This window comes from Pelodiscus sinensis, chromosome 1 (assembly GCF_052426305.1).
Source record: "Pelodiscus sinensis isolate ZL-2025 chromosome 1, ASM5242630v1, whole genome shotgun sequence".
NCBI classification, from domain to species: Eukaryota; Metazoa; Chordata; order Testudines; family Trionychidae; genus Pelodiscus; species Pelodiscus sinensis.
Window position 1 is genome coordinate 142,838,960 of NC_143052.1, and position 19,161 is coordinate 142,858,120.

At 52.3% G+C, this 19,161-nt stretch overlaps 1 protein-coding gene across 1 annotated transcript; it reads left to right on the top strand.

Moving 5' to 3' along the window:
- Nucleotides 1-3,948: 3,948 nt before the first annotated feature.
- LOC102450019 (complement C1s subcomponent-like) lies at nucleotides 3,949-18,822 on the top strand. The gene is made up of 6 exons (XM_089771804.1): nucleotides 3,949-4,094; nucleotides 4,868-5,096; nucleotides 5,297-5,489; nucleotides 14,198-14,338; nucleotides 15,556-15,630; nucleotides 17,480-18,822. Coding segments are annotated over exons 1-6 (1,443 nt in total). The 5' UTR covers nucleotides 3,949-4,092; the 3' UTR covers nucleotides 18,283-18,822.
- Nucleotides 18,823-19,161: the final 339 nt, after the last annotated feature.

The window sequence follows — 19,161 nt, forward strand, 5'->3', positions numbered from 1 at the left end:
CCCTGTGGAAGCTGGCCTCTCCTGACGGCTACTGCTCAGTGGGACACCAGTTTGGTGTGGGAAGGTCTACTGTTGGGGCCATCTTGATGGAGCTAACTCACTCTTGGGGGACAGTCTCTGTGGGGTGGGAGAGCTGGAAAAGGGGGACTGTCAGGAAAGGGCAGAGGGAGTGGGGGATGGAGTGGGAGTGGGGGGGAGATGTGGGGGGACCCCTCCTAAGGGCTCAGGCTCCCTCTCTAATTTCCTGTTTTGTGTGTTTCTATTTGTCCTTTTCTTCAGGTGGTGAGGGCCATCAACTTGGAGCTGCTGCCCAGGATTGTCCACCTTGGAGACCTGGACACCATCGTGGACGGCTTTGCTGGGCTAGGATTCCTGAATTGTGGAGGAGCGCTTGATGGGACTCACATTCCAATCCACGCATTGCCCCATCGAGCAGCCCATTCATTAACAGAAAGGACTACTTCTCCACGGTGCTGCAGGCCCTCATCGACAACCGGGGACAGTTTACAGACATTTGTATGGGGTGGTCAGGCCGGGCACATGATGCTTGCATCTTCAGGAACTCCTACCTGGACCGCAGGCTGAAACATTCTTCCTACAGCAGTACTTTCGGTCAGGGACATGCAGATGCTGATGTGCATCATGGCCGATGCAGCCTACCCCCTGATGCCATGGCTCATGAAGCCCTACACTGGCCACCTGACATGAGCAGGGAACAATTTAATGTGCACCTGAACTGGGCTCGCTTGCAAATTGAAGGGGCATCTGAAGGGGAGGTTTAGGTGCCTGCTCACTCACCTTGACAGTGGGGAATGCAACATCCTTGAGGTGGTGGTCACGTGTTGCGTGCTCAGGGCCGGACTAAGGGGCGGGCTAGCTGGGCAGCTGCCCAGGGCGCCAACCTATGGGGGGCACCCGGCTCCCAGCGGACTGCAGCAGCCACCTAGGGCGGGGACAGTGTTAACCACCGCAGCACCGGCCAGCAGCGCCTTTCCCCTCGCGGCCGCAGTGCCCTGCACGGCAAGGCGCAGCCCACCCCGCGCAGCCCTGGGCTCCGTGCCATCGGCTGTGGCTGGGCCGACTGGGCAGCGCATGTGCCGTGTGTCAACCCACGTGCCCAGGGGCGGGTGCATGCTTGTGCCGTGTGTCCAGAGGCAGGGCTGTGCTCCCTGGGGTGGCACCATGTGCCTGGGGCTCAGGGTGCCAAAATGGCTCGGGCTGGCCCTGTGCATGGAGAGGAAAGAGGAGGCCTTCCTCCCAGGGTGGGGGACACGGGCTGCTGTGGAGGGGAGGCACTTTGAGCAGCCCCGGACAGCTGCCATCTGCTGGGCTCACCAGGCCGGAATGCGTATCCATGAGGCCCTAAGGGATAGATTCTCAGAAGGAACCCAATGACTCTCCCCGGGGCCTCCGCAATAGGGGCTTGGGCCTGGCCCCCTAATACCTCTCCCCCCACAACCCATCCCTGCTCCACTTTCTGGACAGTAAAGACAGACACCAGATTTTGTTTGAAAAATAGGGGGGAGGGAGGCTTAGGTCTGAGGCACCTTGACAGAATCAGGGTTGGGTGGGGCCTGGGACAGTAGGGGGCTGGATTGGAGGGGGTGGGCTACAGCTGGGTCTGAGATGGCAGTGGGTGGGGGGAACAGGGAGTGAGGAGGGGAAACGGGGAAATGGGGGACAAGGGAGTGCAGGGGGTGCAGGAGCAGGTTGAGCAGGAGGAGCTGCAATAGGGCCAGGACCTGGGAAGGCCATGACGTCCCTCATTGTGGCACATATTGTTGTGCACTGCTGGACGAGCTCCTCCAGCAAGCGGTCATGCTACACAGCTTCTGCCCACATCCTCTTGGCTATAGTGTCCTTCAGTTCTTGGAGGACCCCAATGTGCTGGCGCATGAGGTCGTGATAGACGCGCCAGTGTCTGCAGCTTCCATGGACCTGGCTGGGTGGTAGGATAGGTGTTGCTCGACCATCAGAGATGGAGGGAGAAGTGGTCAGTCACATGCGCGCACACATCCCTGTTTGTGAGCAGTGAGTAACTGTCCTTGGAACAGGGGACCCGAGGTGCCCAGGGCAACATCCTTCCCCCCCCCCACCACCATGGCCAAGCAGCCCAGGGAAGTGTCTGGCCACAATGGGTTCCCAGGTGTTAGAGAGGGGCCTGGAACAGCCTGGCCCTCCCAGACCCCCCCCCCCCCATATCCCTGTACATTGCGGCACTGTCTGCGGGAGCAGTTGTTGTCTCACACGTGCACACATGGCCGAGTGCTATGTGTGACACTCATCAGTCTGTGTGGTGTTGTGCATGTGCCCTTGTGCCTAGCCTGCTTCCCATAGTGCCTGGCGCGGGGTGGACAGCCCTCCCTGGGGTCGGACATGTGTGGGGCCTTCCCCAGACTGTGAGCAGCAGCCCATGTGTGTCCCGGGAAGAGACGTGCCCTGGGACTGCATGTGCTTGCATGGGCACGGACACCTGCCCTGTGTGTGTGGCAACCTCATAGCATCCACCTGATGTTCCCTCCCTGGGATCTGAAGATGCCAGGGAGGCCTCCTGGGTCTGGAGGTCTGGCTCCAGGGTGAGGGTCACACCACTCCTGGGGTCCCCCTCTTCGTCCTGGAACTGCTGGTCATTGGGGTTGTCCTCAGGAAGCTCCGGCTGGTGCTGGACAGGTGTCTCCATCCCGGATCCACAAGCACCCAAGGAGACAGGGGCTCCCCACACTCCAGGAATCTGTCTAGCTCCTCATAGTAGGGGCAATAGTGAGGAGCTTCCCCGGAGCAGGAGCTGCGCTCACAGGCCCTGACATAGCCCTGCCGCAGCTCCTTCACCTTGCTCCTCACTTGATCCTACTTGAGTGCAGGGTCCTGCTCTGGCTGGCTTCCTGCCACAATGCCTGCCCAGGGTGCCTGAGCCTTTAAGACATGGCTGCAGACAGGAACAATAGAGCTGTTCTTAGTGTAGATGGAGTCTCCCCTAGGGCTTTTTCCTGGAGGCCTTTTCTTTTTAAACTGCCTCCCCAGTGTCCACTCATGCCTTTTTTCTAAAGAACTCGTTCAAAAAAGGCGTTCTTCTGATAAAACGAGGGTTTCTGCTGTCGAAAAAAGTGCCGTGTTCTTTTGATTTAATTTCAAAAGAACGTGATGGCAGTCTAGACACAGGCTACTTTTTTCAAAAAACTCTGTAGTCTAGACATAGCCTAACTGACCCAGGGCATGTCAGCAAGAACCTGCCAGCCAAGCTCCTGAGCGAGTGAAGGCTCAGTACCACCTCAGAGCCATGGCCCAACCTGTCTGGTGTGCCATTGCTGAGCTGTCCTCACCCTGCTCTGAAAGGCCTCCTAACCACCCCAGGCCACAACAAGGGAACCGCTTACTTCTTCTTCACCCAGCTGGCTGCAGCTAAGTCGTGAACAACATCTGGAATGTAAGGTGACCCTTGGTGCTTTCTGTCATTCCCTCTCTCAGACAGCCTTTTGCCTCCTCATCTTCTTTTCTGTTTCCTGTCACTCTTCTGTTTACCATCAGACTGGCTTAGCTGGCCAAGAGTCTCTTTCGCAACACTGCTGGGAAAGCACGTGACCAGAGAGGCAGCTAAAAGCAATATCTTAAGCAGCCTGCCTGATACTGGTATAAGTTTGTCAGGTCTTGTCTTGGCTAATAACACCATACGCCAAGACTGTTTTCTCCAGCAGTGGGGCTGCAATTGACAGTCAACACCAGAGACAGGAACAGAATTTCTACTTTTGCTGTTCTTTTCCGTCCCCCTTTGGGTGTTTGCCTTATTTTGGCTTAAAGGAAACAGATCAGATGTCTCTTCCAGCTCTATGATTCTATGGCTTTTTCCTTGTTATATCCCCTTTAAAAAAGAAAGGGCCCTCATTCTATGATCAGAGCGCCTGCAAAGAGACAGCAGAGGGCGGCAGAGGGCAGGCTAATGAAACCCATTCACCATGCCAGTCCCCCCCCCCCCTTCTCAGCCCCTCTCCCTCCCCCCGACCTTCTGTTGCTGCATTAGCTCTGGCAGGGTTAAGAGTTTGTGCTGGTTACAAGCTGGAGCCCAGGCTAGAGCACCTGGAGTGAGACACTGAAGCCATGTGAGTGCTGCCAGTCCGGGAGGGAGGTGCTGGCACCTTTGGGAAGCAGAAGGGGAGGAGGGGGACTGAAGAGTCTGGCTCTGGGGCAAGATGAGAGGTGGAAGGGGCTACATCCAAGCCCCACTGTGACCCCACTGACACCCCTCCTGAGAGAAGGGGGCAGGGTGGGATCCCCCCTCGGGCTGATCTCCTGCCAGGGAAGGGGAATGTTTGGGGGAGCGTAATGGCTCCCCGCCCCAAGAATCCCCCAGACTGGGAACAGGATGGGGGGCAGCAGGGAGTGGCAGGAGGGGACCCAGGCACGGCCGGGGATCACTGCCACCGGGCCGAGGGCCTTTGGACCCTGAGCTGAGCCAGCTCCTGAACTGACAAACAAAAGCAAAACCAGGTGGCCCAAAGCCAGGCAGAGGGCAACCCCTGGAGCCCAGAAAGCCGGATCTCGGGCTGTTTCCCCCTGTTCTGAGAGACCCGGGTCCAGGCTGGTGTGTGACAAGCAGCCAGAGCCCTAGGGCCTGTCCCTGGTCCCCACTGAAATGGCCTCCTGCTCGGAGGGCGTCACACCCCTGGCGAGTGGCTGGTGCCCAGCGGGATCTTGGGTCTCTCCAGTTCTCCTGTCGCCGCTGAGTCTCTACCAGCTGGTCAGTGCTAAGTGCGCAGGGTGTGCTGGGCTGCACAGGAGCCTCCAGTGAAGTCTCTGCCGGCTGCACATGGCCCAGATCTAACTAGTAATACTCCTCCTCCTCACTCCTCCCCCATGTACATTGTGTTCACAGGCTCCTCCTGCACCTCCTGTGGGAGTTTCTGCTCTCCGGAATGGTCAATTCCAGCCCAACCTCAGAGAAGCTTTTTGGGGAGATCACATCCCCCTGTTACCCCAAGCCGTACCCCAACAACAACATCAGCACCTGGGACATCACCGTCCCCAAGGGCTTTGTGGTGAAGCTGAACTTCGGGCTCTTTGACCTGGAGCCCTCTGAGTCCTGCCTCTATGACTTTGTCAAGGTGAGTGCAGCAGAGCCCTGGGGCATGCTGTGGAGTGGGTGGAGGATTTGGGGACCTCAGGGCACAGGCTCTCCTGGCTGTCCCACAGGCACTGAGGAGACGGAGGGAGTCAGAGATGCCTGCACCAGGGAATGGTGATACATGGAGCAGGTTGAATTTCACAAGGTCCCTGAATTCCCATCCCCCTTTCTCCTTGACAGATCACAGCAGATAAGAAAGACCTGGGCCGGTACTGTGGCCGGCAAGGCTCAACCACAGGCAACCACCCGGGAGCCAGGGAGTTTGTGTCCAAAGGGAACCGCATGAGGCTGATGTTCCACTCGGACTTCTCCAATGAGGAGAACGGCACCGTTATCCCCTATAAGGGCTTCCTGGCCTATTACCAAGCTGTGGGTGAGTAGGAGAGCATCCCGTGACCCCATGCAGGAAAGCACAGCCGTGTCCTGCGCCCCATCCCCAGCAGGTGGGGGCCTCAGGACAGCAGCCAGTCCCCACAGACCTGGATGGGTGTGCCCCCGGCAACACCATTGAGTGAAATGAGGGGCCTGTGTGCCAGCACCTCTGTCACAACTACGTGGGCGGCTACCTCTGCTCCTGCCGCCCCAGTTACCAGCTGCAGAGCGACCACCACTCCTGCTGCCTTGAGAGAAAGAGTAGACATTGACATAGAGGAAGAAGGGCACAAATACAGGAGAGCCCACAGTGGAAGGGGTTATAAGTTTGCCACTGTTAGCTATTTTTAAAACATATTAATGTATTTTTCTGTGTTTGGCCAGGGGAATATTGTATGCTTATATTTCAAAACATCAGGTTGTTTTTGTAAGAGTCCTTATAGAAAAGGAATTTTAAAATCCTAAATGTTTGTTTAGGATTGAATATGAAGTGAGGTTCTGAAACTAAGGAGAAACTTGGTGGTTATGGAAAGATGTTAGTTATGAAAGGAAAAGTTGGAAAAAGGAATAAAAAAGAATTAAAAAAGAGAAACATTTGTAATAAGGTGGTTAGGTATAGAGGCAAAAAGGAAGAGAAGTGTAGAAACAACGAGAGAGAGGAGTTTGTTGTAAAGGTTAGTAAATACTTTGTAAAATTATTGGTTTTAAAAAAGAATAAAAAAAATAAATAAATGTTGTAAAAGCAAAAGGCTAATTAGAAAAGAAGATGAAGAAGTGGATCATAAAAGAAAAAACAGCTTGTTCGTTTACTGATTAAGGAGAGGAGTTTAAAGAACAAGTTTGAAAAAATTTAAAAAAATTAAATTTAAAAAGTAAAAGCTAATTTAATAAAAGAGGAAGATGGAGAGGGATTTTTGGAAGAAAAACAGGGTGAACGGAAACATGTAGCAGAAAGATTAGCTAGAGATCCTGTATGAAGTAGAGAAAACAGCAAGAGAAAGATGAAACAGTTTAAACAGCCGAGGGAGTCCTTTTTTGTTGATGCGAGAGAGATGAAGATATAGAAAACTGTGCCTGGCCGTGCAGGGCCCTGTGGCCGCGGGGGGAAGGGTGCTGCTGGCCGGTGCTGCGGGGGTTAACATGGTCCCCACCATGGGCGGCCGCTGCAGCTCCCCAGGAGCCGGGCCCCCCCTGTAGGTTGGCGCCCTGGACAGCTGCCTGGCTAGCCCACCCCTTAGTCTGGCCCTGGTGAGTGTGCCAGTGCTTGAGATGATGGGTCTTCCGGGATTTCCAGGTTTGTGTATCTGGGGGTATGTCTACACTAGCTCGTTAATTCGAGCTAGGTAGGCAAATCAGGGAACCGGAGTTGCAAATGAAGCCCGGGATTTAAATATCCCAGGTTTTATTTGCATCTTCCCGTCCCCGCTCTGTGGCCAGAGTCTGCCCCTTTAAGGGCTCCGGGGCTTGGGGGGGGGGGGGGGAGGGAGCAGACGAATTTTTCTGGTTGTGGCCAGCAGGGCTCCCTGGGAAGGGCTGGAGGCCCCCTAATTCAAAATAACTGTCTACACAGCACTTATTTCAAATTAGCTATTTCGAATTTGGGTGTTATTCCTCATAGAATGAGGTTTACCAAATTCGAAATAAGGGCTCCACTATTTTGAATTTATTTTGAAATAGTGGTTTGCCTGTGTAGACGCTATTAAAGTTAATTTGAAATAGCTGCTGTTATTTTGAATTAATTTTGTAGTGTAGACATACCCTATCACGTTTTCTAAAGGAATAAGCAAAGAAAAACCTATTTGAAGACGTTTTTTCCCCTCATCCAGCTAGCTCTTCCAGCCCTAGGGTTAAATCACAAACCCTTTGTAACAACCAGTTTATAAAAGTTTTCCCTCTATGTTATTAGTGAGGAGGCTGTGAGGCTCCAGCTAACAGCCTGCTGTGAATTAGAGATTCAACCCCCCTGGGCTTGCTTTAAAACTTTTATCAAGAAATGATACACAATACAGGTTAGCTCCTTTCTGCTGCAGATAAGCCTTTGGGATTTTTTTTAGCTTTGCAGAGTTGAATGCTGTTAGAAGTAAGTGTAACCCCCTTTTTCCTCCCCGGGTTACTGGGGAGCAGGTCACACTCACAAGTGTGCCTGGGCGCCTGGTGTTTTAATCCAAAAGAGATCCTGAGCACCCCAGTGGTGATGGTGTTGAGTTGGGGAAAGCCCTATCCACCCCCTCTGGTTCCAAACTCCAAGGCAGAGTCCCAGACTGCTAGGCCTCTTTCTTCAAGCACATGGAGAGATCAGTCCTCTCTCTCACCAGAGTCCTTTCTTCCTGTTTTTTCCCAAAGGCTCATGGGAATTGTAGTTTGGATTGTGGCACACAGAGTCTTTTCAGAATAAAACAGAGGCCCCTTTAGTAAGGGGACTACATAAGCCAAATAGCTCTTTTATTTTATAAGCCAGTGGGTAAGAGAGAAGATTGATTCCCCTCTCTCCCCTCTGCTTTTTAACAAATACAAGTGAAAATTATATTCAGTGTTGTAAAAGGAACAAGCACGTTAAAAGATTATCTGTTTGACGACACCTTTCCCCACCCCCTTGTTCTCCATATAATCACAGAATCATAGAATAATAGAATACTAAGACTGGAAGGGACCTTGAGAGATCATTGAGTCCAGTCCCCTGCCTAGACCAGTGGTCTCCAACTTTTTTACACCCAAGATCATTTCTTAAATCTTAGAACAAGCAAAGATCTACCACCCCATCCTTCCTGCAAGACCCCACCCCTTCCTTGAAGCCCTGCCCTCTCTATTCTCCTCCTCTCCATCACTTGCTATCCCCAGCCCTTATACACTCTACACTGCCACTTTTTTTCCAATTCTTCTGTAGGAAGAGGTTTTTCCAACATTTGACCTGTCTAGACTGGACCAAATGTTAGAAAAACCCCTTCTTTTGGAAGCCCCCTTATTCCTCATGGAACAAGGAATGTAGGGGTTACCGAAAAAAGCAGAAGAACAAATGCATCCCTGGATGCGGAAGAATTTTTCCAGGATATCTCTGGAATCCTGAAAAAACTCCTGCAGTCTAGCCATACCCTCACTGGGTTGAGGCAGGATGTGTGGGCTCTGGGGAGGGAACGAGGGATTTGGGTATGGGAAGGGGTGAGAGGTGCAAGCTCTGGGAGGAAATTTGGGTGCAGGAGGAGGTGGAGAAGGGGATGCTGGCTTGGGGAGGGGGCTCCAGGCTGGAGAGTGTTGGAGTCAGATGGAGGGTTGCGGTACTAAACAAGCCACAGGCTTGTGGCTGTGAGGGTGCAGGAATTTGGGTTGGGATATGTGAGGGGCTCAGAGCAAGGGGTTCCAGTGTATGATAGGCTCAGATTTAGGGTCTGGGGTGTGTGTGTGCAGGAGTGCTATAATGCTGCAGCCAGATGGGGGCTTGGCCCCAATTGGGGGTTTGTTGGCCAGGCTTCATTTTTAAATAAAATACTACGTAAAACACAAAAAGTTTCTGCATTGTCTTTATTTATGAGAAGGGCAGAGAACCTGTTTTGAGTCAAGGGGTCACTGACCCACAGAAAAGTCAGTTGGGGCCACACAAGGGACATGAAAAAAATGCCTCCCCAAAACCCCCCAAGCCTCACTAATGTGGCCCCAACTGTGCTGGTGGGAGCAGGGGACATGGTACTGGGAAAGGGTGCTAGGGGGTGATGGGGCAGGGGACAGAGTGCTGGGGTGGGGGCAAGGTTCTGCAGCAGGGCACAAGGGAGAGGTGACAGGGTGCCTGGGGGAGGGGACAGGGTTCTGCAGCAGGGGACAGGGTGCCAGTGGGGCAGGGAGTCCCCTGCACTAGCCTCCTCCCAGGATTCCCCCCTTCTCCCCCGCAGAGGAGGGAAGCTCCCGCGCGAACCTCCTCCGGGGCCAACTCCCCTTCCCTTCCCTTAGAAGCACTTGGAAGAGGGGAAGGTGACCAGGAATAGTCAGCATGGATTCATGAAGGGCAGGTCGTACCTGACCAATCTGATTAGCTTCAATGATATCTGTGGACATGGGAAAGTCAGTGTATGTGATATATCTTGACTTTAGCAAGGCTTTTGATACGGTCTCCCACAATATTCTTGCCAGCAAGTTAAGGGAATGTGGATTGGATAAATGGACTGTAAGATGGATAGAAAGCTGGCTGGAAGGTCGGGCCCAGCGGGTAGTGATCAATGGCTCAATGTCAGGATGGCAGTCGGTTTCTAGCAGAGTGCCCCAAGGATTGGTTCTATGACTGGTTTTGTTCAACATCTTTATTAATGACCTGGATGAGGTGATGGATTGCACCCTCAGCAAGTTTGCGGATGACACTAAGCTAGGGGGAGAGATAGATACGCTTGAGGGCAGGGATAGAGTCCAGAGTGACTTAGACAAATTGGAGGATTGGGCCACAAGAAATCTGATGAGGTTCAACAAGGACAAGTGTAGAGTCCTCCACTTGGGACGGAAGAATCCCAAGAGTTGTTACAGGCTGGGGACTGAATGGCTAAGTAGCAGTTCTGCAGAAAAGGACCTGGGGATTACAATGGATGAGAAGCTGGAGATGAGTCAACAGTGTGCCCTTGTAGCCAAGAAGGCTAATGGGCTTAAAGTGCAGCAGGGGAGGTTTAGATTGGACATTAGGAAAAAATTCCTAACTGTCAGGGTGGTCAAATATTGGAATAAATTGCCAAGGGAGGTGGTGGAATCTCCCTCTCTGGAGATATTTAAGAACAGGTTAGATAGACATCTGTCAGGGATGGTGTAGACAGAGCTTGATCCTGCCTTGAGGGCGGGGGGCTGGACTCGATGACCTCTTGAGGTCCCTTCCAGTCCTATGATTCTATGATTTAATGGCATATTAGGTTGCACTAAGAGGAGCACTGCCAGTAGATCCAGAGATGTGATTATTCCTGTTTATTTGGTTCTGCTGAGGCCACATCTGGAGTATTGTGTCCAGTTCTGGGCCCTCAATTACAGGAAGGATATGGATGCATTGGAGAGGGTCCTGAGGAGGGTGACGAAAACGATTAGGGGCCTGGAGCATATGACCTATGAGGAAAGGCTGAGAGAGTTGGGTCTATTTAGTCTGCAGAAGAGAAGAGTGAGGGGGGCAGCCTTCAAATTCCTGAAGGGAGGTTCCAAAGAGGATGGAGAGAGGCTGCTTTCAGTAGTGACAGATGGCAGAACAAGGAACAATGGTCTCAAGTTGCTGTGGGAGAAGTCCAGGTTGGATAGGAAATAGTATTTCCCTAGGAGGGTGGTGAAGCACTGGAATGGGTTACCTAGGGAAGTAGTGGAGTCTCCATCCCTAGAGGTGTTTAAGTCTCAGCTTGACAAAGCCCTGGCCGGGTTGATTTAGTTGGGATTGGTCCTTCCTTGGGCAGGGGACTGGACTTGATGACCTCCTGAGGTCTCTTCCAGCTCTATGGTTCTCGCAGAGGAGGGAAGCCCCGGTGCATGCCTCCACTGGGTAACTGCCCCCCCGCAAGTTCCAGCACGCCACAGACCTGAAGGAGGGGAGCAGCCGGCACACTTCCGGAACCCCCGGAAGTGGCACGCAGCTCCAGGGCTTCCGTCCACCCTGCAGGAAGCCGGCACTACCTTCATTTTCGCTGGCGGCTCCCAGGAACATGCAAATGAAGCCCTGGATATTTAAATCCCGGGCTTCATTTGCAAATCCGGTTGCCCTAATTACCTTACCTAGCTCAAACTAACAAGCTAGTGTAGACATACCCTATGTCTCTGCCCCTTACAGCATATGCCAGCAGCTGGTCACATATGCAAGTAAACAGGTCCTCCTGCAGTTTGAAAGCCATTTTTCCAGTCATTACATGAATTATTGAATTATACAATTCAAACCAACTGAGAAAGATACACACATAGAGGGCCTCCAGAAACTCTACAGTTTCAGCATTATTCAAAATACCCAACAGAGAGTAGCAGCAGAGCACTTCCAGCTAGCCAGTATTCCTGGAATACCTCCTGGCCGGCCTCTAGTTAGTTGTGTAGTTTGAAGATGATGTGGACTTCAGTACAGGAAATGGCCACGGGTCTCAGAGCATTCACAAAAAACAGGTCTTGTGGGCTCTCTTAAGAGAAGCAGTTAGTATGAGGGCGTGGGGTCAATGTACTGCTGCTATTGAAGAAGTGCTCAGGTCATAACTTACCTTTGCTCTGTCAGGCAAAGCTGACTACGCTGCAATTCATCTCCGACATGACAAATGTACATAGTGTTGGCACATTACACAGGTAAGGATGAATCCCATTCTTGTTAGAAGGACCAAGGTATTTAGTGCATAAACCACAACTGCTACAAAGGGCAAATGCTGCTGAACCTGTTCAATGCTATATTGGTCCAATGTTCGTTGAGACAAACTACTATCTTCTATCGGCTTGCTACAGCTTGCCTTGGCGTAGTCTGTAATTTTCCACAAGTCTGAGGTGTGAGGTACAGCTGGTCATGCAATCTAGAATACTCTGGTGCCTATTCATGTGCTATGTTTCCTGCAGCATCGGGGCCTCTTTTCTAGTGAACCTGCTGTACCCCACGTGGTGGTATACTTCTTCCCAGAACTTGTCTTGGGTGTGCCCCACATGGTGGTATACTTCCTTCTTCCCAGAGCTTCCATTGCGTGTGTGTACAGGGTCAGAGAGATAGTAATCTCAGAAGAAATCAGGGTACTAGAAAGGAAGACTGGGCTGTGAGCATGGATGCAAATGTTGCCTAAGGAAAGAAATCGGGAGGACATGGGATTAACTCACCTCTGATCCAAAATAAAATCTAGCCCTGAGATACAATGCGAGTGGAGAGAAATATTCAATATGCTATTGTTGAGGTGTGCAATGGAGAGTGTATCCTACACACAGGGCCAGCTCTAGGTTTTTTGCCGCCCCAAGCAAAAAAAATGTTGGCCACCCGTCCATCTTTTTTTATTGGCTTTTACACATGGCAGGGCTCTGTGTCACAGTGGAATAGGCATTATATTTTTGGGGGGCGGAGGAATTAATGTTTTCAGGGGCTTGTCAATGGATCGTGTCCTGGGAGCAAATGTTGGCTGCAGGGCTCTCTGGGGAGGGTGCGTGCGCAAATGACATCAATCTGCATTCTAAAAAGGGACAGGGCTCCCTGAGTTTATTAACTGTGAGTCAGTTGTTTCTAAAAACGTTCCCTCTAAAGAAGGCTTTACTGTATGAATTGCAAATGAACATTTACAATGTAATTCACTGAAATGGTTCTACCAGCATATGAGTTCAAACTTTCCATTTGAAACCAAAGAAACTCTCAGCAACATTTCTACTCCCTCTATCCAGAACATGAATGAGCAATTCCCCACGGAGGGTAAAACGTTTCCCTACCATATCCCATCTGAAGATGCAAATCCCTACCACACAAATCTCAAGTGAACCTTTTTATAGCACATCATAGATGACCCACAAAAGGAAACAAATGTGAATAGTGCTTAGACCTCCAAGGGGGTCCCCGAACTGGAGAAAAACAACCTTGACCCTCTCTCCAGGCACACAGTTCAGGAGCTACCCACCCCAAACCCATAGGCTACCTGGCTACCTCCACTGCCATTCGAATCACCAAGCCTCCCCACCTCCTTTTTAGGTAGCACTTCCCGCTGCTCCATCCCTCCCATAAGGGTGGAGCCCTTGCTCCCCCCAGGCTTCCCACATTCCATTGGGTGGTGCCCTCCCTTGAGGCTGGCCTGCCCCTCCTTTCACAGGGGTGGTGCCCCCATGGCCGGCCATCCTCCGCAAAGTAAGGCCATTTCATCTCTGGCTGCATTTCTGTCTCCACCTCGAGGCACTGCTCCCGGCCCAGGAGCAGCATAGAGCGCACCCCACAACTCCCCAGCCCCCCCCATCCCAACATAGGACCTCTGCCACCAGGGTGGGGCCGTGCCCGGGGCAGAGGTCTGCGGGAGGGATACAGGGTGGCCTCCCCTCCCATGTAACTAACTTGTGGGATGCTCCTCCTGGCCACGGCCCTGAGCAACAAGTTCCCAGCCAGCCTCCGCCCCAGAGCCGGGCTCTTACCTCCGCCATGTTCTGACAGGCGGGACAAGGAGGGGGAAGTGTCACATCGCCGCCACAGTACAGGAAGTGGTACCGGCAACAGTGGGTCATGGATGCGGTGGCCAGAGGAGGGGTGCCGCCGGGGCACAGACCCCCCCATGTCACTGCACACAGGTGGCAGGTCGTGGAATGAGGAGTAACGGTAGTTCGAATTAGGATCTTTAATTCAAACTATCTACTCCGTGCTGCATGTAGTTGCGTGTAGCCACGGGCACGGAGTTCGAACTAAGGGGGATTTAAAAATGGCGGCGCCCAGGAACATGCAAATGAAGCCCGGGATATTTAAATCCCAGGCTTCATTTGCAACTCCACTTGCCTTTATTACTCTACCTAGCTCGAACTAACGAGCTAGTGTAGACGTACCCTTCGAGAGAATACTGGTCAGCTCTGAACAACTTTGAATCTGCGTGTGGCCTTCATCTCAGTTTTCAAGCAGCTCTAGGCTCTGCCAAATAGGGACTGGACCTGCATGCCCCCCAGCGGGCTCATGGACAGTCTCCATCCCTCCCTCCCACCATATGTTCCAGCTGAGTCCAGCATGAGTCTCTGAATCCCATTGCTGCAGTGAGCAACATGGCTCCCCCTTGACTCCTCTCTTGTTCTCGTTTGTAGTTGTGAGCTGTGGTGACCCCAAAAATCTGACCAACGGGGCCTTCCATTATGTCAGGGAACCAGGGAAGAACGACTACCAGGCAGAGGTCACCTACCAGTGCAACCAGCCTTATTACCACATGGTCACCCACAGAGGGAACGGTGAGTCCTGGTGCAGGAAGAGCCATAGAAATCAGAGCTGGGAAAGTGCCTGTCCCAAGGGTGCCCTGTCTGCTTTAAAGGCAGGAGAGTGTAGGTGTCAGGCATTCCCTGTTCCATGATTCTGTCAGGATCCAGGAGCCTGGGGTCTCACCAGTATCTGGGTGGTGGCAAAGGCAGATGCAGGAGACAGGAAGCCTTCCCCGGGCATTAGTGTTTGGGGAAAACCCAGGCAACTCACTTGCTATAAGGGCCTGCTTGGGATCAGCAGCCTTCCACTGAGGAGTGGAGGCTCCCTTTTCACCATGCCACTCAGGATGAGCCAGGGAATCCCCCAATGGGGATTTAGGGCCTGGGGCAACCCCATCCAGTACCCCAGATGCTGGGTTCTGGGGAAACTGCCACACACCCTGCCCCTGCTCCATCCCTTCCCCAATTCCCACTGCTGCTCCGCCCCCCACTCCACCCTCTTAATCCCTCCCCCAGCAAGTGGCTCGGGGCACTATAGGGGCTTGCACTGAAGCAGGGATCCTCCCCGAACTCACTCCATGGTCAGTGGGAGCTGAAGTGGCCCCTGCAGGCTGCTCCATGCTCCCAGCCCCCTGAGCTTGACTTCTCTGGGGTATCAGGAAGTAGAGAGCCCTGGAGCCAGGTCCAGTTCTGTTTTCCTAATTCATTAAAGAAGTTGCTGAATTGGAAAGCATTCAGAGAAGGGCTATGAGAACGATTAAAGGTAGGGAAAGCATGGCTTAGTGTTACATTAGAGAGTTCAATCTATTTAACGTCACAAAAAGAAGGTTAACGGGTGACTCGGTCTCAGTCTATAAGTACTCCCATGGGGAACAGAAATTGGATAATAGAATCTTCAGTCTTACATCCCAAAATATAACAAGATCCAGTAGCTGGACATTGCAGCTAGACAAATTTGTACCAGAAATAAGACAACTTTTTAACAAGGCAGAGAACTTGGAACTGACCATGGGTCTTTCTGACTTTTCCATCACAGGCAATTTTAAAATAAAGATCAGAGGTTTGTCTAAAAGATCTGTTCTAGCCCACGCAGAAATCAATAAATCAAGGAACGTCCCATGTCCTGTGTTTTGCAGGAGATCAGACAAGGTCATTAGTCATCCATTCCAGCCACAGTTCCCCAGAGCCGTTGGTCACATGCTCATGGTGTTTTGTACTGAAAGTCTTTCCATGTTTTTGTGTTTTTCAAGGGGAATATCAGTGTTCAGACAATGGGAAATGGGTCAGCAAAGAGATGGGAACAGAGCTTCCAGCGTGTGTCCCAGGTATCACAAAGAGCTGTCTATGTGTGTGTCTGTGTGTGTTTTTCCTAAGTATCCCAAAGAAGTGTGTGTGTGTGTGTGTGTGTGTGTGTGTACCACTTCTCTCTAATTTTAAAGACAGCTGACCCAAGATCAGAGGGGCACCCAAAAGCAGCTGGCCTGTACATAAGCTCTGCTGGTCTTCTAGTGAACCAAAACAGGTCCCATCACAGATAGTATTTGACCTTGCTGCCTCAGTTTTCCTGATCTTGGCTATGCTGGTGCTCAAGTGTTAGCTGTTCAAACAAATTAAAATGTATCCAGGTAAACAAAAAGGTTCAACCTCCCCAGCTGTCCAGCAAGCTCATGCTAGTTCTTCCCCAGCTTAGTCAGATGCCTCCTCCCCAGGCCACAAACCCTTTCCACATTCTCTGGGCTGCAGCTTCTCCCTCCTGGCCTCAGCAGCTTATTCAGTGTTGTTGGAGCAGGGCAATAGAGGGGGATTCTGCCCACCTTTGCTGGAAAGACCAGCCTAGACCCTGAAGAAATGGTTAAGTGTTAACTCTCTGTAACCCTCTCCCATGCTCTCCTGGCCAGACTACCTTGGTTATCCTCTCTCAGGCCTCCCCTTTCCGCTCAAGTGGGAGTTGCTCCTGTAGTTAGCTCCAGCCAGGCCTTTCTCTCTAGCTCAGGGGTGGGCAAAAGGGCCTCCATGGGCCAGATCTGCCTGCCAAGTGGGTGGAGCCGACCTAAGGATGCCCTGCTGCTCTTCCGCACCCAGGCCAATTAGTGCCTAGGGGCAGGGGAGCGTGAGAAGCCTCCTCCCTCCTGCGAGGAGCACATGGTGCTGTGAAGTGCCACACACTGCTTGCAGGGCTAGCGGGGGGGGGGGAGGGAAGGGGGGAGAGCGGAGGAGGCTTTGTGCGCTCTCCCACCCCCAGGCCAATCAGTGTCTGGGGGCAGGGGAGCTGCGTGAAGCTTCCTTTGTCCTGCCCTGGCCCTGTGAGGAGCCCATGGCACTTCAAAGTGCCCAATGCTCCTGGCAGGATGGGAGGAGGCTTCACGTGCTCTCCCCACCCCCACCCCAAGCCCTGATTGGCCTGGGGAGGGGGAACGGCCAAGCTTCTTCCAGGGTATGGGTGCCTAGTGGGAAGGGGGAGTAAAGGATTCCCCCACCCCCAGACCAATCATGGCCCCACCCCTTCCCGTTTAGGTCCTGCCCCTTCCGGGGTGGCCCAGGGCTATTTCAAAAATTCTTGAGACCTTCTTCCCCAGGGCTCTTGCAGGTGGGTCTCTCACCAGTGACTCATTCCGCAGGCTCCCTCTGATAGGATTTACATACCAAGGATAAAAGATCAAAGTAAATATGTGTAAGATCAGTGTATATTTCAGACTGACTTAATCTTTATTAATATTTTCTAGAAAATGTAGAAAAACATGAAAATATTTGGAATACTAGAAGACTTATCCTGTGTTTCCCGGGTCCTTCAGGGCAGGGAGATGGCAAAGTGGGGCTGAAGGAGTCAGGGCAGTGCCTTTGGGATTCTATTCTCCCCCAGCCTCACCTCAGCTGCCAGGGGCCATCACTTCCCCCGAGACCCTCTGGCCGGCAGGGCTTCTCTCCCCCCATAGTCACTCCGGCCGGCAGGAGCCCTTTTTTGTCCCCAATCCCCATTCCTTATATTTTCTTTCCTGTAAACTTTGGATGCAAATGATTTGACACAGTGCTGCCGCGGACAAGGGTTATGTTGAACCAGGGTGGTGTCAAGGAGGCAGGTGAGAGGGGACTATGGGGTTGTCAGTGATGTACAGACGGCATCACTCAGCAAGTGGTAATTCTCCTATTGTGTCTCTCTCTTTCTCTCCTTTCAAGTCTGTGGGTTCCCCAGTACGCCCATCCAGGATCAACAGAGGATTTTTGGGGGCACTCGTGCTAAGCCAGGTAACTTCCCCTGGCAGGTCTTATTCCCAAACCCCCGGGGAGGTGGGGTACTCATTTCTGAGCGGTGGGTGCTGACTACGGCGCAGGTGCTGGATGACTCAAGAGGCAAGTCCACAATGTACGCTGGCGTGACCAACATCAGCAATCTGCACCAGAATGAAGAGGCCATTCGACTGAAGGAAGACAAAGTGTTCATTCACCCCGGCTGGACAAAGGTGGCAGACCCAAACACTCGGACGAATTTTGATAACGACATTGCCCTGGTGAGGCTGATGGAACCGGTGAAGATGGGCCCCAGGATCTCACCACTTTGCCTCCCTGGTGCCTCCCCTGAGTATGAGCTGACAGACGGCAGAGTGGGCTACATATCTGGCTGGGGCCGGACAGAGAAGCGGGACAGAGTCCAGCATCTCATGAAGGCCCAGATCCCCGTGGTCACCATGGAAAAATGCCGCAATGTGAAGCTGAAACCACCTGCTGATGCCACCACTTTCCACTTCACTGAGAACATGATCTGTGCAGGGGATGGCCGGAAGGACAGCTGTGCTGGAGACAGTGGTGGAGCCATTGCCATCACAGACCCCCACAATGACAGTCAGTATTATGTAGGGGGGCTAGTCTCCTGGGGACCACAGTGTGGCATATACGGCGTTTACACCAGAGTGGGGCGCTACCGAGATTGGATCTTGGAGACCATGCGCCAATATGGGGAGGCCAAGGAGTCACAGGAATAGACCCTTCCCACGCTAGGACACTGCCATCTCACCGGGTACCAGGTGCTGAGGTCAGATGTCCCAGCAGATCGGCTGACCTTTCATCCCATCTGCTCTGTGCACCAGCCCAGCCCATTGTGGCTGTGCCAGAGTGGGGAGTCATGAGCAATGGGGTCTCTGTTCCACGGGAACTATGTCAGGGAAAAACTTCTCTCTTCCCTCCTCCTCTGGCATTGCCTGAACAGGAGCAGAGAGCATTCTGGGTAAAGACACCCCCCCCTCCCCTCCCCACACACACCTTTCCCCAGAACATTCTTTGCTCCAGTTCCTCCGTTTTCAGAGAGGAGCTAGTCATGCCCCATCCACATGAAAGCTCTGCTGTGGAAACCCATCAATGGGGGCGATAGGGGGAAATGGCTGGTCCCTGAGGACTAGGGTCAGAGCCTGGGCTGCTCCTTCTCCTCAGTGGGACAACAGAGGGCCACTGACTTCTGACTCATGTATTCTCATGTATTCTCCGTTCCACTCAATATCTAACTGCATTAAAGGATCACCAAGTCACCTCCCTGTGTGTGCTGACTCCTTTCTTCTCAGACTAGACCTAGGTTCCCAATTCAGGTGACCCATCTCCCCCTCACTCCCATTCTAATAGCACTAGGCCATTAAAAGCTGTGATACAATGTACATAAAAATGTATTGCTGCATATGGGATTGTTATATAAGCCAGAGCTATACTGACTGGATCCTCACTGGCAGCTGGTGTCTATCTGAAGGGGCTGTTTCACAGATTGAGGTCTAGGAGCCCAGTTGTGGGGAGTGAGTCTTCCCACATCCTTCCAAAGGATGTTATGGTATCCTCTTTCACTGAGAATACCTATCCAGGGGAGGGAACGCCAGTTG